This window comes from Myxine glutinosa, chromosome 12 (assembly GCF_964187855.1).
Source record: "Myxine glutinosa chromosome 12, kmMyxGlut1.1, whole genome shotgun sequence".
Lineage (NCBI taxonomy): Eukaryota > Metazoa > Chordata > Myxini > Myxiniformes > Myxinidae > Myxine > Myxine glutinosa.
This window is the reverse complement of record NC_136272.1, coordinates 107,728,370-107,750,848: the sequence shown is the minus strand read 5'-3', so window position 1 is coordinate 107,750,848 and position 22,479 is coordinate 107,728,370. Positions and strand designations below refer to the sequence as shown.

At 44.0% G+C, this 22,479-nt stretch overlaps 1 protein-coding gene across 1 annotated transcript in view; it reads left to right on the top strand.

Moving 5' to 3' along the window:
• The window catches only part of MYCBP2 (MYC binding protein 2), a 381,848-nt gene that overhangs the window by 265,371 nt on the left and 93,998 nt on the right, over nt 1-22,479 (top strand). Inside the window, 4 exon segments of the mRNA XM_078766193.1 lie at nt 10,534-10,686; nt 14,941-15,095; nt 16,331-16,484; nt 19,571-19,795. Coding sequence (XP_078622319.1) covers nt 10,534-10,686; nt 14,941-15,095; nt 16,331-16,484; nt 19,571-19,795 — 687 coding nt within the window.

Genomic DNA, 22,479 nt, shown 5'->3' with positions numbered 1-22,479 from the left:
TTCTTAAATGGAAGAAGTTTGGAACAACCAGGACTCTTCCTAGAGCTGGCCGCCCGGCCAAACTGAGCAATCGTTGGAGAAGGGCCTTGGTAAGAGAGGTGACCAAGAACCTGATGGTCACTCTGGCTGAGCTGCAGATATCCTGTGTGGAGATGGGAGAAACTTCCAGAAGGACAACCATCACTGCAACACTCCACCGATCTGGGCTTTATGGCAGAATGGCCAGACGGAAGTCTCACCCCAGTGAAAGACGTATGAAAGCCTGCTTGGAGTTTGCAAAAAAGCAACTAAAGGACTCTCAGACTGAGAAAAAAGATTCTGTGGTCTTATGAAACCAAGATTGAACTGTTTGGCTTCCGTCTGGCCACTCTGCCATAAAGCCCAGATCGGTGGAGTGTTGCAGTGATGGTTGTCCTTCTGGAAGTTTCTCCCATCTCCACACAGGATCTCTGGAGCTCAGCCAGAGTGACCATCGGGTTCTTGGTCACCTCTCTTACCAAGGCCCTTCTCCCCCGATTGCTCAATTTGGCCGGGCGGCCAGCTCTAGGAAGAGTCCTGGTTGTTCCAAACTTCTTCCATTTAAGAATTATGGAGGCCACTGTGCTCTTAGGAACCTTCAATGCAGCAGAGATTTTTTCGTAGGCTTCCCCAGATCTGTGCCTCGACACAATCCTGTCTCTGAGCTCTGCAGGCAGTTCCTTCGAACTCATGGCTTGGCTTTTGCTCTGATATGCATTGTCAGCTGTGAGACCTTATATAGACAGGTGTGTGCCTTTCCAAATCATGTCCAATCAATTGAATTTACCACAGGTGGACTCCAATCAAGGTGTAGAAACATCTCAAAGATGATCAAGAGAAATGGGAGGCACCTGAGCTAAATTTCAAGTGTCATAGCAAAGGGTATGAATACTGTGTCACTGTGATATTTCAGTTTTTTCTTTTTAATAAATTTGCAAAACTTTCTAAAATCCTGTTTTCTCTTTGTCATTATGGGGTAATGAGTGTAGATTGATGAGGGACAAAATGAATTTAAACGATTTCAGCATAAGGCTGCAACATAACAAAATGTGAAAAAAGTGAAGGGGTCTGAATACTTTCTGAATGCACTGTACGTTGATTGTGTACCTTGATTGTGTACCTTGAATGCGGATTATTTAGGTTATTCACCTCTGCTCATGAATGTGTGTTTCCTGCACCATCCGTGGTTTGAGATGTTCTGCATGCCCAACTGACTTTAGTTTTGACCAAGTTGCTTAATTTCACCCAGACATTTTAGTCTAATTTAACCATAAGTTGATGTGTATATTATGTCCAAGTTGTTGACTATTAACCCTTTGAGTCTGGGATTTTTTTTGATAAAAATACACCCGGTACGGGATTAATTTGGCATTTTGGTACGGGAATGCAACCAAGTACTGACGATCTATTTATAGGTATAGTCGATGACGTGTAGTAACGTCATCCGTACACAAAACTTTTTCGCGGGTTGCGGTACTGGACGTCATCCGTACGCAAAGGGTTAATCCTGTTTTAGCATTTGTGTTGTCTCTTCACCTTGTTTCTATCTGTGTGTTGTTATCAAGAGCCATACTTTTATTATCTTTACTTAAGGAGGTTTGTCTGTGTGTGACAGGAACAGTACATTCAGAAAGTATTTACACCCCTTAACTTTTCTCACATTTATCGTGTGGCAGCCTGAATTTAAAATGGATTAAATTTAGATTTCTTTGTCACTGATTTACACATAATACCCCACCCATAATGTCAAAGTGGAATTTTGTTTTATTGTTATGAAAATAATTAAAAATGAAATACAGAAATATCTAATTTACATAAGTATTCAACCCCCTGAGTCAATATTTTGTTGAAGTAGTGATTGCATCTTCGAGTCTTCTTGGGTATGTCTGTGTCAGCTTTACACATCTGGATTTGGGGAGTGTTTCCCATTTTTCCTTGCAGATTTGCTCAAGCTCTGTTAAGTTTGATGGAGAGTGATGGTGAACAGAAATTTTCAAGTCTTTCCACAGATTCTCAATGATATTCAAGTCTGGGCATTGGCTGGGCGACATTGTCCTGTTGGAACGTACTCGTAAATCTTCACTGCAGTCTAAGGTCTTTTGCACTTTGAAGCTGGATCTCCTCAAGGATTTGTCTGTATTTGGCTCCATTCATTATTTCCTCTATCCTTGCAAGTCTCGCAGTCCCTGCCGCTGAAGGACATCCCCATAGCATGATGTTGCCACTACCATGCTCCATGCTCGGGATAGCGTTAGATGGGTGATGAGCTGTTCTTTGTTTCCGCCAGATGTAGCGCTTTGCATTCAGGCCAAATGGTTCAAATTTCGTCTCATCAGATCACAGAATATTTTGCCTCATTCTCTCAGAGTCTTTCTCATGCTCTTTTACAAACTCGAGGTGTGCTGTCATATGCGTTTTTTTCAGGAGTGGCTTCCGTCTGGCCACTCTCCAATAAAGCCCAGATTTGTGAAGTGCTGCAGAGACTGTTGTCCTTCTGGCAGCTTCTCCCATCTCAGCCAAGGAATTCTGTAGTTCTGTCAGAGTGGTCATTGGGTTCTTGGTCACTTCCCTGAACAAGGTCCTTCTTGCCCGGTTGCTGAGTTTGGTTAGATGGCCAGCTCTAGGAAGAGTCTGGTTAATTCTATATTCTTTCCATTTCCTAATGATGGAGCTCACTGTGATGTTGGGAACTTTCAACACTCTAAAAGTTGTTTTGTACACTTCCCCAGATCTATGCCTCCCTATCTCGGAGTTCTACGGACAGTTTGTTGGACTTCATGGTTGAGTTTCAACTGTGCGACCTTACACTACTCACAATAAGTTAGGGATATTGGCAGGTTCTTCGGTGTGGTTGATTTTGTGTATTAATTATGTTGAAAAAAGTTGTTGGTCCTCATTCTATGGTTATTAATGTGTGAAAAAACACAGCATTCTTGATTTCAATACCCTAACCCTAACCCCTTAAAAAAAAAAACTCACTCCCACAATATCCCTAACTTATTGTGAGTAGTGTATATAGAAAGGTGTTTCTTTCTAAATAGTGTCCAATCAATTGAATTGGCCACAGGTGGACTCCAATCAAGTTGTAGAGACATCTCAATGATGATCGAAGGAAATTGGATGCACCTGAGCTCAATTTGGAGTGTCCTAGTAAAGGGGTTGAATACTTATTGTTTTGTAAAAAAAATTCTAAAAAGCAAATTTTAATTTGACATTTTATCATCGACGAACAACGTCATTTACATTGAATGTTATATTTTGAGCACTAGTTGGAACATGGATTGGAAAACAAACATGCAATTTAGCAGTCCTTTCTCTCTGAATTTGTCCTGATCACACATGTGCAGAGAGGAGTGAGATTTATTTTGTTACTGCTTGCCCATCTGGCAGTCAAACAAAATTGAAAATCATTCAAAACAGAAAGCTTACTGTTTTTGCCGATGTCATAAAGGACATGAACAATAGGCACAAAAACGAATATGATGTGTTAAATAAAGTGGTGTAAAAGACGCTGCATGAACTGCGGTAAAGTTCAGGGAGTTGGGGGGAGGGGTGGGGATTCTATGACATTTAAAATCTTTATTTTGTTTTATTCGAATTTATTTATACTAGCCGAAACCCGTGGAACATCCACGGAAGGGAGGATGTGGTGTATGGATAGAGTGTACCATTATGGATGGCATAGGGGAGCGCTCATGGGATCTTCTTCTTCCGTTAAGCTCCAATTTTTTCTCTTTAAGTTAAGTCCAATCAGTCCTCTCTGCTCGAAGTGCTCAGGCCATGCCTTCCCGCTCTCATACTTTTATTTCCGTTCGGTGTAGAAAGAGATTGACATATCGTTCGTCTGTTTCAGCTCGTTATCTTTAAGCTTCCTTACGTCTCGCCACCTGCTACACCTCTCTGAGTTACGAGGATTTATGCAACGCACCCCGAGTATTGCAACGTCACTCCATTTAATTTTATTAAAACTAGGGCATGCCCGTACGTGGGTGCCCGTTCCTTGCCAAAATAAATAAATAACGCAACCCGTACGCTCTACCCCGCCCGTACGCCCGTAAACAAAAAAAACAACGCTCTTCGCTTCCGCCCTTCGCTCTGACTGAATTGGGAGAAATAATGCGCATAAGAAATCGAGAAATTATTATTTTCTCCGGAAGAAATCGAATTACGAACCGTAATGGCGCACGCGGTCGGCTCGGCTCGCTCTCACATCGGCCACGCCTACGCAATAACGCGTTCTGTGATTGGCTGCCGGAAGTGCAGTCTTCACTGTCCGGAAGGTCGCAAATCGCAGTTACGATGAATCGCAAATTAGTTTTAATTAGTTTTAAAACATAGTTTAACGGCAACATAGTTTTCCAACGTGAAATAAATGAATACGCTCTCAAATGTGCCGTCCGAGGCAGAGTCTGTTCGCCACGTTCGGCACACGTGATAGCTCGCTGCTCTCTGATTGGTTGAATCGTTTTTTGGACATAGCTCGGTAACTACTTCTCCGATTAATATGAAACCTTGAAAAGGCACATCCTCGGGTCCCCAGCAATATACCTGGCAAGTTTCAAGTATATCGGACCCGTGGTTGTCGAGAAACAGCGGTCACAGACAAACATACATACATACATACATACATACATACATACAAACATACAAACATACAAACATACACACAGAGATTACTGGAATTATAGATAGATGACGATAAAGACGTTTCCTTATATATCCTAATTTAAAATGTTCAAGGGAATAAAAAGACCATTTGGTTCACACCACCCATGTTCACACCACTCGACTGTCCAATCAGCGGACGGCTCGCTTCGCCTTCGCCCAGCAGACGCCAATACGATGGCGTCGTAAGACGGCGTCGTATCGGCAGTTAATCGGATGCTTTTGGGCCCCAACGTTGGCTAATTCAGATTTTTCGAGTATGGCTGTACGTGATAAACAAAGAGCGTGGTTCGTAGATCGTAAATCCATGAGTGCCGTGGGCATCGGGTCACTGGGTGTGGCGTAAAAGGGATAACAAAGTCGAGTCCTTACGGTATTATTATATAGACTAGCCGAAACCCGTGGAACATCCACGGAAGGGAGGATGTGGTGTATGGATAGAGTGTACCATTATGGATGGCATAGGGGATTTGCTTGTCCGAGTAAGAGTTAGGATGAAAGATGAGAATGAAGAGTGCGTATATGAACAACGTATTTATTGCAATCTACTTAAATGACAACGCTACGATATACTTTTGAAAAATGAATGGATTCGTAATAGGAATCGGTATAGTACCACTCTGGCCACACTGGCGCAGTGGTATGTGTCAATGGAAAGGAACAGCAGTAGAACCATCGACTTTAAAAAAATGAACGGATTAGTAAATCGACTGGAATTAGCCCCATACTGGCGCATTGGTAAGCGTCAATGTCAAGGCAGAGCAGTAGGAATATAATACAATGAACGCAGTATCAGAGGTTGAAATTATTTTAAAACTTCTGTATAAACAATGTTTGGGGTAATAGTCAAGCCTCTGATGACTCCTTGCGTACTCGTATTATCAACCTTGATATACACATCTTTGAACGACCGTGCTCTTGAACATGCCACATATAACTGGCCGTGGGAGAAGACAGGAGCAGGCAAATAGATACCCAGTTTACGGAATGTTTGGCCCTGGGCTTTATTTATGGTCATTGAATATGCCAGGCGAACAGGAAACTGAGTTCGCTGTAGAACGAAGGGTAAACTGGCATCAGATGGGGCGAGTCTGATACGGGGTATAAGAGCTCGTTGTCCCTGGTCCTCCTGGACGGAGTCCTTATAGATATAGATTATTAATAAAGGCCTCAAGACCTATTCAACTTGAATTAAAAAACGCGACATTTCGGCTATTCAAGAACACATTTGTAACCTGTCAATCAAAAAGGAAAATGTTTTGTTGATCGTCTTCTCAACAAAACGTGTCGACAAAACCAAAGGAATATTCAGGATTTTCACAAAATCACAACTTGAAAGATACGCCAAAAACCTGAGGTGAATTCCGGTGATGCAGTCATCTTCTTCATCTGCGCCTCATTTTCTTCATGTGAAAATGAATCGATTTAAAATTCCATAGAACTCTGTCGTTTATGTATATTTTTTATTTTATTACATTCACGTAGTTTCACATTCTTGACTTCGTGGAGCTTCAATCTTTTGTGGTTTAAAAAAATAAAATAAAGATGGATTCTTCTTCATCACATCGCATCGCATTCTCTTCCTGTGAAACTGTTTCATAGAACTGTGTCGTTTATGTATATTTTTATTTTATTACATTCACGTAGTTTCACATTCTTGACTTCGTGGAGCTTCAATCTTTTGTGGTTCAAAAAAATAAAATAAAGATGGATTCTTCTTCATCGCATCGCATTCTCTTCCTGTGAAACTGTTTCTCCATTTAACGTTTCCAAAATCAAAACTTCAAAAACTTCTTCACTTCGATTCGAAAAAACTTCAAACTTCAAAAAACGTTTCCAAAACGTCACTCCATTTAACTTTATTAAAATGACGATAAAGACGTTTCCTTATATATCCTAATTTAAAATGTTCAAGGGAATAAAAAGACGATTTGGTTCACACCACTCGACTGTCCAATCAGCGGACGGCTCGCATCGCCTTCGCCCAGCAGACGCCAATACGATGGTGTCGTAAGATGGCGTCGTATCGGCCGATAATCGGATGCTTTTGGGTCCCAAAGTCGGCGAATTCAGATTTTTCGAGTATGGCTGTACGTGATAAACAAAGAGCGCGGTTCGTAGATGGAAAATGCATTAGTGCCGTGGGCATCGGGTCACTGGGTGCGGCGTAAAAGGGATAACAAAGTCGAGTCCTTACGGTATTATTATATAGATACTTGAACACTGTAAAACACAAATCGCCTTATTTTCATTTTCAAAATGCTTCTGCTTAACTGCACCGAGACAAAATGGTATGCAGTTTTAAGCCGTCACGACCTAGCAAATTTGTCGCTCACAGACAAATTTGTCATACCGGTGTGTACCCCGGTTTAGAATAGGTACACCGTATCCCTGCGTGTCGTAAGAGGCGACTAAAAGGGTTGGCGTCAGGAAGGGCATCCGGCCATAAAAACATTGCCTCAAAAAGAGAACCATGACAATTACAACTAGATATGGGCAGGGTACAGCCCGAAGTACCCCGTGGGGGACCCCACTCCCTCTCGTCAAAACTCAAGGTGGGGAACCCGATCGAAGCAAGGGTGGAAATCACTCCATTTATGACGACGAAAAGTCTGATGCCCGACGTGGAGATCGGTTTCTGAGGTTTGGGACATGGAATGTAGGGACAATGACAGGGAGATCAGTAGAAGTGGTGGAAGTATTGGTCAGAAGAAGAGTGGACATATGTTGTGTGCAGGAGACAAGATGGAAGGTAAGTGGTGTGAGAATGGTGAAGGGTAGGCAGGGACAGAAATACAAGTTTGTGTGGCAAGGGTGCCCAGAAGGCGTGAATGGTGTTGGTGTCCTGTTTTCTGAGGAGTTTGTAGACAGTGTGGTGAGTGTGACGAGAGTGAGTGAAAGGTTGATGATGGTGAAAATTATGATTGGAAAGCTCTTGGTGAACGTCATCTCGGGATATGCTCCGCAGGTTGGTCGGAGCGATGAAGAGAAGGACAAGTTCTGGTGTGCAATAGAGAAGCTGATGGAAAACGTGAAAGATGAGGAAGTTGTTGTGGTAGGAGGAGACCTAAATGGACATGTGGGAAGGAGTATGGACGGTTTTGAGGGAGTTCATGGGGGTTACGGATATGGTGTGAGAAATGGAGAAGGTGAAAGGATTTTGGAGTTTGCTGATGGAGCTGATTTGTTGATTTGTAATACTCAGTTCCAGAAAGAGGATAATAAGCTTGTTACATACACGTCAGGTGGGTCAACGACAACCGTTGACTACCTGATGGTGCGTAGGCGAGATAGGGGGCACCTCCGGGATACAAAGGTGATCCCGGGGGAGGAGGCTGTTTCACAGCACCACTTGGTTGTCTGCGACATAAGGTTGAAAGGTGCGAGGAGAGCTCGGCGGGTGAAGTACCAACCGAGAATGAAGGTGTGGAGGTTGAAAGAGGTGACAGTGAGGGAGGCATTAAAAGAGAGGCTGAGTATGGTAGAGGATGATGTGGTTGAGCTTGAAAGTGGTTGGATGTCAATGAAAGATAGTCTGTTGGGAGCCGTTGGTGAGGTATGTGGATGGACAAAAGGACCACCGAGGCACTCGGAAACATGGTGGTGGGATGATGAAGTTGGAAAGAAGATGGACGAGAAGAGGAAGAAGTTCAAGGAGTGGCAGAAGGCGAAGGGTACGGGGGCAGAAAAGGAAGGGCATGAAAGTTATAAGGCAGCCAAGAAGGCTGCAAAGAAAGAGGTAGCAAAGGCGCAGGAGGCATGTAGGAAAATGTTCGGAGAACGCTTCGATTTGGAAGAGGGTCGGAGAGCGGTATTCAGGATTGCAAAGCAGATAGCGAAAGAGAGGTGTGATGTGATGGGGGTGAGTTGCTTGAACGATGAAGTGGGACAAATCGTTGTTGACCCAGATGGAATTAAAGGAAGATGGAAGGGATATATGGAAATACTGTTGAATGCAGAGAATGAATGGGATGGCAACATAGAGAGTAACCCAGTTTTAGGACCGGCAGAGAAGATAACCGAGAAGGAAGTTGAGGACGCGATTAAAGCAATGAAGAGTAGAAAAGCGGGAGGGCCGACGGGAGTTGTGGGAGATATGTCGAAGGCAGCAGGAAATTGGGGTGTGAAGAGAATGACAGAGATCTGCAATCTGTTGGTGAAGGAAGGCCGCATTCCAGTGGATTGGGAACTGAGTACCCTCGTCCCTCTACACAAGGGGAAAGGTGACCCTCTGGACTGTGGCTCGTATCGAGCGATAAAGTTATTGGAGCATGGAATGAAGGTATTGGAAAGGGTGTTGGAGAGGAGGATAAGGAAGAAAGTGAAGATTGACGAAATGCAGTTTGGATTTATGCCAGGAAGAGGAACGACAGACGCGCTTTTTATTGTGAGGCAGTTGCAGGAGAAGTACATGGAGAAGAGGAAGAGATTGTTTCTTGGGTTTGTTGATCTGGAGAAAGCATTCAATAGGGTTCCACGTGAAGTAGTAACATGGGCATTGAGGAAGATAGGAGTGGAGGAATGGTTGATCAGAGTAGTGATGGCAATGTACAAAAGAGCGCGCACAGCTGTAAGGACGAAGGACGGGAACAGTGGTGAGTTTGAGGTGAAGGTGGGAGTGCATCAGGGGTCGGTACTAAGTCCACTACTATTTGTAGCTGTGATGGAGGTGCTGGCTCGGAACGTAAAGGAGGGTTTACCGTGGGAGTTGTTGTATGCAGATGATCTGGTGTTGATTGCAGAAAGTATGGATGGACTGAAGGAGAAGATGAACAAGTGGAAGGAATGTATGGAAACGAAAGGTCTGAAGGTGAATATCGGAAAAACAAAGGTGATGGCAAGTGGTAAAGCATGTGGTGAGGTGGAAAGAACTGGGAAGTGGCCATGTGCTATGTGCAAGAAGGGTGTTGGAGTGAACTCAATTCAATGTACAATGTGCGCTGAGTGGGTTCATCAAAAATGTAGTGGTTTGAGAGGGTCATTAACCAGTGTGGCAGCTACATTCAAGTGTAAGGTGTGCACAGAGGGAGCTGCAGATGGAGGAAATGTTCAGTTGGATCTTGGAGACGGCGTGAAGCTGGAAGGTGTGAAAACATTTTGTTACCTAGGAGACATGCTGAATGGAGAAGGTGGATCAGACTCGGCAACGGTTGCTCGAGTGAGATGTACATGGAAGAAGTTTCGGGAACTGAGTGGCGTGCTGACGAGGAGGGGAGTGTCGTTGAAGCTGAAGGGAAAGGTGTATGCTGCATGTGTGAGAAGTGTTATGATTTATGGGAGCGAGACATGGGTAATGAACGTAGAGCATCAACGAAGGCTGGAAAGGGTAGAAATGTGAATGGTTCGGTGGATGTGTGGAGTATCGTTGAGAGAGAGGAAGCCAAATGATGAATTGCGAAAGATGATGGGAATAGAGCCTGTGATGGATGCTGTGAAGAGAAACAGTTTGAGATGGTTTGGTCATGTGTTGAGGAAGGATGAAAGTGACTGGTTGAGAAGAGTGATGGAAATGAATGTGGAAGGAAGTAGAGGACGGGGAAGACCGAGAAAGACTTGGCTAAAGATGGTCGAAGAAGAAATGCGGGCAAGGGGGTTAACAAGGGGAGATGCAGAAAATAGGGCAAAATGGAGAAGATTGTCATGAGGACCGCAAGGCTAACCCCCGCTCTTGCAGGGAAAATGGCCTTTAAAATGCCTGTTGTAGACACCGCCCCTGTCCTTGTTTCTCATAATTGAGTGGTGTAAGATGTTCTCTGAACTCTCCAATTCATTGTTTTTAATTCCACCCATTATTGTTAACATGCCACAAAAGAGTGGAATCTAAGGTTTGTTGTGCTGTGGTTGTGTTAGGCATTCAACTGGCTGTTGTGCAACGTCGTCCAAACAACATCTCTGCATGACATTTTGTGGAACTTTGTGGCATCTTTGAATCCGGTTGTCATGGATGGGTTCGACGAGCGGGAAGATGAGGATGGAACACGAGGCAAGGAGTGTGCGGAACAGGTATCATTTATTTATTTAGGAATGGAATGGGCCTTGTGTACAAACACTGTGCTGTTTGTAAATTATATCTGCTTGCAATATGCTTGATTATGGTTTATACTGTGGAGTTTGATTTGTCTTCACACTAGATAGCTTCGTGTTCCACTTCTTATAATTTTGGGAATAAGATCTTGGTTTGTAAAACAGTTTTGCTGGAAATATCATTTCAGGTAGGATGTTAAAGCAATTTATTCGTAAATCAATACCCTTGCAATCAAAATGATCTGATGATAAATGATTGCTTTTGAAGCTGGCCTTCTTTTTCTTTTTTTTTAATAAGAGGTGAAGAAGAAGAAAGGGAAGAGAGGAGGAAACACTGAAATTAGCAAGAAAGCTGGTTGGGTTAGGGAAGGGTAATGGGTCTAATGAACATAATGGGACAGAATTGAGGATTATGAGAGATGGTGTTGCACTGCTTGCTTTTGAAACCATGGAGGAAAGAGTGAGAAAGAACAGTCTCTGGAAGGTGGTTCCATATAGAGTTGAGCTGAGGAATAAGAGAGTTGAGTCGTGCAGTCAGCTTGGATTTTCGAAATTTAACTACAATTCGGTTACTGGAAGGATGTGTGCATCTTCGAGTAGATGGGGAAGGTCGGAGGACAGAGAGCAGAGGGAGCATTATCAGAAAATCGATGGTAGAAAACAAAGACCGCCGCCTTACCAACAATGTTAAAGCAACAGACCTTATCCTTTGCCCACTTCACGTTAGATTCCATTAATTTTGAGAGCTTTAGATTCCACAGAATCCAATGGAGACAGATCAGATGTTGGGACGCCATCACGTAGCGGAGAGCAGGACTCCATTGAGCTACGGACAAACTTTAACTTTGAGTCGTTCTGATTTTTCCAAGGAAAAACTTGGATTCATAAGAGGATGCCGAGTCTGCGGCTGGCTTTGGAGGCCAGCTTTGCTATGTGGTCGGCCTGAAAGGAAAGGTCTTAGCTGACTGATGGTGATGCATATAATTTCAAGAGACTGAAACTCTTCCATTTGATGACCAAGAAAATAGATGTGTGGGTTTGTTTGACGATCCACCCCGAGCAATAGGGTGAGACTATGAGATTTTCCAGGATTAAAGGGCATGTTGTATTTACTAGCAACGGTACCCACCCTATGGGCGGGGCTTCAATTGGGAGGCCCAAATGAAAAGGCAAAATATCAGAAATTGAAGGCTTTTTATTTTATTTTAAATGATTCATATGAACATCCGTTGAATCATATCAAACGCAAATCATCAAAATCTAAACAGTACATGGCGCCCATTTTGAAAAAAGATTGAATTCTGCAAAACGGAAGCGGCCGCTACATGTCTTTCTCAGTCGCACGTTTATGTGTGAAGAGTGCGCGCCGAATCTAACACGGAAGGGGCCGCGACACCTGTTTCTCAGTCGCTTTGTAAACACCATGGAGTGCACTACCTGCACTTCCCCAAGGTAGTGTTCTGGGCCCTGTGCTATTTCTGGTCTTCATCAATGATCTCTCCGACTCTCTGGAAAATCCTCTCTATCTCTTTGCTGATGACTCCACTATCTGCCGCTCCATTCCTCATCCCTCAGATCGGCAGTCTGCAGCCTCCTCACTCTCTGCAGACCTGGACAAAATCACAGACTGGTCAAACAAGTGGACCATGTCTTTCAATCCTGACAAATCTCACACTTACAATGTCTCTCCGAAAGGACCGACTGGACAACCCTCCCATCTACTTTCTCAACAATCCTCTCCAAGAAGTTCTGTCGCTCAAGCTTTTGGGTCTCACTATCTGCCATGATCTTTCTTGGGAAAACCCCATTTCCAAGCTGGCCTCCAAAGCCAGTCGCCGACTGGGCATCCTCCGTCGTGCGAAGTCCTTCCTTGGCACACCTGAGCTCCTCACCACATACAAGGCTTTCATCCGCAGCTCAATGGAATACTGTTCCCCCCTCTGGGCTGGTGCTCCTGCCTCACACCTTGCTCGGCTTCATGCTGTTGAGGCCAAAGCTTTCAGAATCATTGGAATCTCCTGCGATGTAGTCAACTCCGAGGGCCTTTCACTCACTCACCGCAGGCAGGTTGGTGGTCTTTCTGTCTTCTACCGACTCCTCTCCGGCCTTGCTCCCCCAGCTCTCTCTGTGCTCTGTCCCCCCAATATTCCTTCAGGTCGCACAAGATCTGCCTGCAACCCTCTTATGGTTAAACTGCCAAAGTCTAGGCTCTCTGCTCACCTTCACTCTTTCATTCCCCTTTTCTCCCGCCTCTGGAACAAACTCCCCCACTCCCTTCAATCCCACACCTCCCTCCAGGTCTTTAGAACAGCTGTTCACCACCATCTCTTATCTTCCCCCATCGAAAACCTTGATCTTTTCTACCCCCGGTAATTCACCCCAGAGTCCTTGCAGTGTTCATATGTTTTATTCCTCTCCCACCTCCCCCCAAGTCCTCCCGATGTCCCTGCTCTCAAATGTGTTTGTGTCCTTCCCCCTCTCTCCCCATTGTGTCTGCCGCTCCCCTTGTTTTTTGTGTTTTGTGTGTCGGTTTGTCTTTTTGTGTGATTAATGTTAGCTCTTTCACGAGCCTCGATGTTGTATAAAAAAAAAAAAAAAAAAAAGCCGCACGTTTATGGAGGAAGAGTTCGTCAGGAGTCGATCTACTCTCTCCTGGTACAAAGAATAAACAGTATTTGTAGAATTTCAACAAAAGCCACATCACTGTTCATATCGGTAAATATTATTCCATCGTGTTTGGGAAAATTGGAAAAATTGAAAAAACAATATACGGTAGTGTGGGGGTTACCCCATTTGGACACAATCCACGAGCACAGGACCAGTGGGGCTATTGATGGTATGGGCGTGGCGTGTGCTCGGTGGTTGGAGCCACGCCCCCGTAAGAGGGTTGGGCTTGATATAAATGATGCATGAGTTCCGGTCGGTTTTTCAGTCCGTCGGAATAAACGAGCTTTGAACCAGCTACGAGTGTCTCGCCTCCCCGTTACCCACAACTCCTACAATAGCCTATTTTACTCCTAGGGGTCCCAGGAATACCCACCCAAAATATCGTTGCCATCGGTTGAGCCGTTTTTGCAGTATCTTCGAACGGACGGATGGACATTTGGTGAATTATAGTAAGATCGGACGAGTGTCTAATGGTTTCCAGATGTGCAGAGAGAGACACAGCTGCTGTCTGCTTAGCAGAGGGATAATAATAATAATAATACATTTATTTTATATAGCGCTTTTCAAGAAGCCCAAAGACGCTTTGACAGAGTACAAAAAACAAGTGCAAAAAGACAAAAAATCAATAGGTAAATAATCAAAGCAAAAGGAAGGAGAAGGAGAAGGAGAAGAGATAGTCAGGGGTTAAATGCTGTGGGTTAAATGTTGAATGCAGTGTTGAACAGGTGGGTCTTGAGTGATGTTTTGAATGTGGTGAGTGAGGAGGAGTCTCTGATGGTGTGAGGTAGTGAGTTCCAGAGGGTGGGAGCAGCGATGGAGAAGGCCCTGTCCCCCCAGGATCTGAATTTGGCCTGCATGGTGGGGGGGGGGGGGGGGGGGGGTCAGGAGGTTGGCGCCAGCAGAGCGGAGGTTGCAGGTGGGAGTGTATCTGGAGAGGAGGTCAGTCAGGTAGGATGGGGCCAGGTTATGGAGGGCTTTGTACGTCAAGAGGAGGATTTTGTACTGGATTCTCTGGGGGATGGGGAGCCAGTGAAGCTTGTAAAGGACGGGGGTGATGTGGTCACGGGTCCGGGAATGGGTGAGTAGACGGGCAGTGGAGTTCTGAATGTATTGGAGTTTATTGATGATTATTGAGGGTGAACCATAGAGGAGGCTGTTGCAGTAGTCCAGACGGGAGGTGATGAAGGCGTGGATGAGGGTTTCTGCAGCCGCGGAGGAGAGGGATGGACGGAGACGGGCGATGTTTTTCAGGTGAAAGAAGGCTGTCTTTGTGATCTGTTTAGTGTATTTGTCGAAGGAGAGGGTTTGGTCAAAGATGATGCCAAGATTCCGGATGTGAGGGGAGGTGGATACTGGGAAACCGTCGATGTTGAGGGCAAAGTTATGGGTGGATTTGGCTCCATGCACGAGCAGTGTATTATATTATACAACAATACCAATAGCAACCAATAGATGGGGTATTATACAATACAATGTGGAGTCACCTGTAAAAAGGAAGTGAGGTCACTTACTAATGAATGCATATGAGTAGATATTGCTTCCTGACCAAAACTCTCCACCATGCAGGACCTGCGCGTGTGTGAGCACCCTCTCTCAGACATCCTTATAGTGGGAGACGCATCGCACCCACTACCTCGGGAGTTTCATCAACTCTTGCAAACCATCTCTGATTTGATGATGGCCTTGCCTGCTGGGAGCGCTCTGCAGCAGATGGCACTAAGGTGGGCCGCACAATATCATGCCGCTAATCATGCTTTGTGAAATCGTCGGATTTTCTGAGAATATGGCAAAATTGTAGCATTTGTCTTGAGCTATTTTCTGAACTGTTTTTATGCCTTTTTTTTTTTTTTTTGAATACAGAATCGAGGCTCTTGAAAGAGCTAACATTTATTTCACAAACAAATCAAACAGACAAAGAAAATATATAAAAAGAGGGAGCGGAAGACAAGATGGGGAGAGAAGGGGAAGCACACAAACACAACATTTGAGAGCAGGGAGATGTGTGGGAGGGAGAGGGCTTGGGGGGAGGAGGCGTGGGAAAGGGGTGGGGGGGGGGGGGTGGGAGAAGTATAAAACACAAGGACACCAAGGACTTCCAGGACAGAAGTTGGTATTTCAAAAAAGTGGATTTGGGGTGAAATTAGCAGGGGTAGGAAAGATCAAGGTTTTAGATGGTGGTGAACAGCTGTTTTAAAGACCTGGAGGGTGGAGTGGGATTGAAGAGAGTGAGGGAGTTTGTTCCAGAGGCGGGAGAAAAGAGGAATGAAGGAGTGAAGGTGAGCAGAGAGTCGGTGAATGCATGAGTCGACGAATCTTTGTCGACGAACTTGCCGGAGGCATTATGTTTTGGGGTTGTACGTCTGGCTGTCCGTAAGTCGGTGCATCCATCCATTCGTGATAGATTTTCGTTACCGCGATAACTTAAGAATGGCTGAAGGGATCGAAGCCAAACTTTCTACAAGTATGTATAATGATGTAAAGGTGAACTGATTAGATTATGGGGTCAAGACGTCAATGGTCCGAGGTCCCATTCGGTAAAATTTTTGTTACCGAGCTAACTTGTGAACCAGTGGTGGGATTTTGACCAAACTTAGGATAAGTGTCTATTATGATGCAAAGATGAACTGATTAGATTTTGGCATCAAGAGGTCAAATGCCAGAGATCATGTCAGGTAAAAATGTGATACTTGAGAACAGCTGAAGGGATTTAAATCAAACCTGGTACATGTATAATAATGTAAATAATAATGGTGGAGGCTGATTAGTTTTTTTTGCCATGTGCCTTAATTTTAGACAAGGCTAAATTTACAAATATTCCTCAGACTTTGAAATGAGATATATGTATTTAAAATCTAATGAAATTCTACATTGAAGAAGTTTAATCATAGATTGCATTGTGCAGCACTTATGATTCTTGTGAAACTAGAACATTCAAGGTTGTCCTTTTCTGGGGCAGGTGTTGGAGTCTCAAGTTCCGACAATCAGATCACCAGTTTTTGCACCAAAGCAATGTGTTCCATCACATAAACAATATTCTGTCCAAGTCCGACGAGGGAGATGGGGACGATGGGCCCAGCAACATGGTGCAGCCGCCAGGCGATCCAGGACAGGTTAGCTTCTAGATGCCTTTGCTATCTGTGATGGAAAACGCCTTTCCGGGTTCTTTCATTGCACATCTTTTTGCTTTTCAGCATCTTCATTTAACTGATGTATGAATGATTAAACAACTCATTGTAAAATATTTTTCTTTTCTTTTTTTCATTTCACTGCAGGTAGGTCCCTTCAGCTCAGGTTATTTGGCACGTGGATGTATGCCACAAAAGTGCCATCTGCTGTTATTTTATGTTTCTCTTTGTCAGTAAAGGTCAAAAGGATGTTTGAAGATGTAGATTGCTGAGCATTTTGGTGGTTTCCAAGTGCACCATTAAATTGGGTGGGTTTGAATTATGGTTTTAGATTAGAAGGTTGTATGAATGACCCCATGTCCTTAAAATACACATTTCAAAAAATGTTTTTTAGACTTTCACAAAATTCCAAATTTAATACATATTGTTGTATAAAACTGCTTGGTAACTCTATATCTAATGACCAGTAAACTGAAAACCATAATTATGTAGGTTACCGCGCAGCAGCATAGCGTCTTAAACCGGCATTCCCATCTGAGTATATTCCGGGTTCAATTCACATCTACTTTGTTACTTGTAAAATTGAAGATGTTTCACGTGTATTGGTTGGTTTTGTGCGTTATTCTGTCTGTTTGTCTGTCAATCGCCTACATGTCTCTATTTTAATCTGATCTTCACGAAACTTTACCACATGGTAGAGTTGGTCAAAAGGAAGAAGCCTATTGGTTTGAAGGTCAAAGGTCATCTTGAGATCCTATTTCTAAAATTGTCATTTTTCATCCGATTGACTTGAAAATTGAACAGCATTTGCATATTGAGTCACTAAATTGGGAAACCAACTATTTTTGAGGTCAGAAGGTCAACTCAAGGTCAAGCTTCTAAAATCTTCAATTTTCATCTGATTAACCTGAAAATCAAAAAGCATTTGCATTGTACATCATGGAATTGGAAAACCAACTATTTTTGGGGTCAAAAGGTCAAAGGTCAACTCAAGGTCAAACCTCTAATATCAATTTTAATCTGATTGGCCCGAGCTTTGATTAAGATCGTCAATTTTAATCTTAATGAAATTAAGCATTTTATTCTTAATAAAAAAATTTTAAAATATGAAATGGACCATTTGATGTATCCATGGCAACTTTGTTTTGGGGGAGTGTGGATTTTGCAAGTATCGTGCTCTGCATGACGTCTTCTTGTGTGTTTGTTGTCTCGAAATGTCTTTGTAATTCCCATAAAAGTAAATTAGTCTCCTGTGGTCTTTGTCCTGCATGTAATGTATGCACCAGCTTCTCCATGAGCTCAGGTTAATTTGTCGAAAAAGAAACCTTTCCCCTTGTCCTTTGCACGAGTAATTAAAAGCGAACTTTCACTATTGAAGAATGATTTGATCACCATGAGTTGCCTTTTTCATCTTTCAGTCTTAAGAAAACCTTTTCATTACATTCCTGTTAACCAACATTGATAGAGTCCTTAGCATTTGCTTTTGAACTCTCACAGTAAATCTGGCAAACTTTTGTTCCTTTCCATGGTCTCTAAGCACTATTTAACATGAAATACATTCCAAGTAAAGTTAACGCGTGCCAGGTGAATGTTACCCCCAATATATGAGGGGACGTGGGGCCACGGGTGGTGTGCGACTATGTCAGGTTTCAAGCTGCATGGCTTTTGAATAGTTTGTGACATCCCCACAGATGTGAAACCATTAGCTGTTCCCTTATTGCACAAATATCCAAACCTCTACCACTCCTGGATTAACAAATAATGGTGGGGGTGTGGTGGGGTGTGGGGGGGGGGGGTAAGGGCATGGTACAATTACAGCTTTTCTGATTAATTCAAGCAGTTTTTATGTTCCATTGTTGTTTCTAAAGCAAAAGATGTATACATGAGGGAGTGTTGATAATTAATGCCTTCTTTCCTTTTTCTCCAAAACAGGTGAAGGTATTCGAATGAAGCAAAGACAGATACTAATATCGATCTTTAATCGACCATGGTGCCTACTTATTTCCCAACATAATCACCACTGCGGTCCACACGTTTCTACCAACATTCAAGTAGTTTTGTGATCACGTGATGATAGAACTGTGCGGCCGTCCTGCTGACCTAACCAGCGCTTCAGAGCGTTCTTGACATCATCGCCGGAAGAAAAATGTTCTCCAGGAAGGTGTTCCTTAATTTTGGGGAAGAGATGAAAATCTGACGGAGCAAAGTCAGGGCTGTATGGCGATGAAACCGAGGCAACCAATTGGTTCAGTCGTTTGTGCACTCGTGTGTGTCTGCACATTGTCATCCTGGAGGAGAATCATCTGCATGTCAGGACAAACACGCCGAGTCCGTGCCTTCAGAGTTTCAATGTAGTGCTCAGTCAATGGTGGTACCCCATGAGATGAATTCCAAATCGACTATCCTCTTCACATCTCAAAAAGCCTTTTGTCTTTCCCAGCAGAATTTGTTTGGTGTTGGTGATCCTTTGTGGCAGTACTCCATTGGCCGTCTCTTACTCTCAGGATCGTCATGGTGCACCCAACTCTCATCTCCAATCACGATATTGAGCGTCTTCACGTTCATTTTCACGTTTATATACTCAATAACTGCACGCAATACTGACAACGCCATGCTGCCTTCTGCCATCTTGACTAACGCAGCACCATAACATCTAATGTCAGAATCACAAAACTTTTCACCTAGTGGTGGGAAGAAATAATGTGTGGACTGCTCTTTGTTTAATTTGAATATATTCACCTGTTTTGTAGAAAAATAATAGGAGGGATTACTTATCAATACACCCTCGTATAATAGCTCACATTGATTTTGTCACATTCCGATATTCCTATGGATTAAGTATTTTGGGAAAAGGTTGTCTTTGAAATCTTCTATTTCTCAATCTTCAGTTAGCTCAATTCCTCTTGATCCTTGAAAGATGATTTTTTAATTGCTAATTGTTTGCATTTTAGACTTCTCCATCTCTAGTTCTGTCTAACGTATCAAACATGGAACAGTTGTGGATTAAAAATGTGCAGGATTTTGGTTTAATGAGGGACTGGCGTCCATCTTTATAACTGCGTCACCCGCAGGAGCATTGCACCACAAGCATCATGAGGGATCTCACCAGCTCTGTGGAGATAAAAACATCGAGCCGACCCGCCATGATGGGCAGCTTGACAGACGGCTCGACGGAGACCTTCTGGGAATCTGGAGATGAGGATCGGAACAAGAGCAAGAGTGTGACATTGAGCTGTGCTAAGGGGCTGGTCCCACGCCGTGTCTGCGTACACGTGGACAACTCCCGAGATATCGGGGTGAGTGCGAGCCATTTTTTATCTTTGCGTTTTTTAATTGAGGTGGAGAACTGCCGGTAGACTGACATACGTACATGAATTTAGCATCGGCCTCCGGTCTGATGCACCATACTCTTCACATAGTGTCAGTTCTGCCGAAGCAACTTCCTGTGCAAGGGTTATGCTGGGTGGTTTGCCATTGTCTTCCCAGCAGTAGTTAGGGCAGGAATTGGGAATTTGTTCATGGTGCCGGTGGACACCGTGGGGTATATAACATCCACCAACTAATGTAGACAGATGGGATGCCTGTTTAACGTCCATCTGAAGGACGGCACACACATTGATGTTTAACGTCCATTTGAAGGATGGCATGCACATTGATGAATCACCCTGCTTGTGAAGCACCAGGATGATAGTTTATAGTTGGGCTGGGATTTAAACCTCAGCCTCATCCTGGTGGCTGAGTTGCACTGCACATAAAAAACTCTATTTCTCACTCTCTGTGTACTGCTCTTACACCTCCCCAACCCCATGAGTAACTCTGGCTATGGCTTCCCCTCCACTCCCACCTTTTGTTTATATGTGTACTGCACCGTCCACCAAACAGTGATGACTCCATTTACATCTCTCTCTGACAACCTGGACCAACTTCTATCCACTCATACCAACTCTCTTCCTCATATGTGGTGATTTCAATTGTCATCATGCCAGCTGGCAGGGTGTGTGGGTACCTCTTGCACTAGCCATGGCACCTCGACAAAGGACTTCTGCGACTCATTAGGGACTGACACAATCTGTAAATTTCTCAACCCAGATCTCAGTCAACAGAGCATCATCTCTTCTGGATTTGATTACGACTAACTTCCCTGCAAATGTCTGCTGTTCTTCTTCTGCTCCAATCGGTTCATATGATCATTTGCTTGTTAAAGTGAACATCTCTCTTGCCATTCTCAGAGAGCCTCCTTGCCAACGAGTCTGGCATTTTACTCAGGCCATCTGGCATGGTTTTCAAGCAGCCATCAAGCATCTGGACTGGCCTCCCATCTCCACTGTCTCTGACATAAACTTTTCCTGGGAATTCTTCCAAATAAATTTGCTCTCTCTCTCTCTCTCTCTCTCTCTCTCTCTCTCTCTCTCTCTCTCTCTCTCTGTCTCTGTCTCTGTCTCTGTCTCTGTCTGTCTCTGTCTCTCTCTCACACACAGATTTATCCCATCTCGTCTTCAGTTGTCATACCCTTCCTCCCATCCATGGTACACTGAATCTTGTGGTGAGGCAGTTGCCATGAAACAACATGCCTTCACCTAATGGAAGGCAAATCCAACTGAAGGCAATCTCAGTTCCTTCCACAAAGCTCGGAACAAGTGTGTGTCCACCCTCAGGATAGCCAGGAAACAATATCTCTTTACTCTCAAGACTGAACTCTCAAACCTGTCTCCCTCCTCCAAATACTGGTGGCATCTGGTCAAATTTCTGAGCTTCTCAACACCTCCAAAGCTTTCATCCACAAGTCAATGGAATACTGCTCTACCCTCTAGGCTGGTGCTCCTGCCTCACACCTAGCTCGGCTTCACGCTGTAGAAACCAAAGCTTTCAGAATCATTGGTATCTCCCGTGATGAAGCTGATTCTGTGGGCCTTTTACTCTGTCACCGCAGACGGGCTTTTACTCTCTCACCGCAGGAAGGTTGGTGGCCTTTGTCTTCTACAAACTCCCCCCAGCCTTGCACCGCCTGCTCCGTCTGTGCTCTGTCCCAAAAAGATTCCTGCAGGTCGCACAAGATCTGCCAGCAACCCGATTCTGGTGAAACTGCCAAAATCAAGACTCGCTGATCACCTACACTCTTTCATTCCTCTTTTCTCCCGCCTCTGAAACAAACTCCCTCACTCTCTTCAATCCCACTCCTCCCTCCAGGTCTTTAAAACAGCTGTTCAACACCATCTCTTATCTTCACCCATCCAAAACCTAGATATTTTCTTCCCCGATTAATCCACGCCAAACCCACTTCCCTCAAATTCCCTGTTTATTTCCTGAAAGCTCCTGTAGTGTCCATTTTGTTTATTGCGTGTACACCGCCCCAGCCCTCTCCCTTCCACAGATGTCCCGATGTTCCAGTTCTTTACTGTTGTTGTACTTCCCTCTTTCTCTCCCCCTCTTTTCTCCCACTCCCTTTTTTATATGTTATTTGTGTTAGCTCTCATACGAGCCTAGACTAACTGTACAAAAAAACCCAGGCTAGATAGCTTTGAGGTGAGTGTGCATACCTCTAGGCCCGTGGTTCCCAACCTGGAGGCCATGGGTCGCTACCCTAATATCAGCCAGATCGCCATCCCGGTGCTTCTGCCATTCTCGTCTACCTATCTCTGCGAAGCAGGGTTTTCCACACTGTTGAATATCAAATTGAAACAGCGTAATTGGCTCCATGTGGAAGATGACCTCTGCTGTGCCCTGACTGTGACTCAACCACGGATACCCCAATTGGTAGCTAAAATGCAATTTCAGCCATCCCACTGAGTTTTTAATTCACTTTTACGGCACATGCACCGCATCCCTAGTTTTGATTACCTGAGTTGTTGTCGAATTGAGTTTCTTTTTGTGAGATTATAACACACTGCATTAAATACAGACACAACAGAGGTTTTTAGTTTTCATATATTCTTGACTTGGAACCTTTTCATACTGTTTTCTTGTGTGACAGTTCTATTTT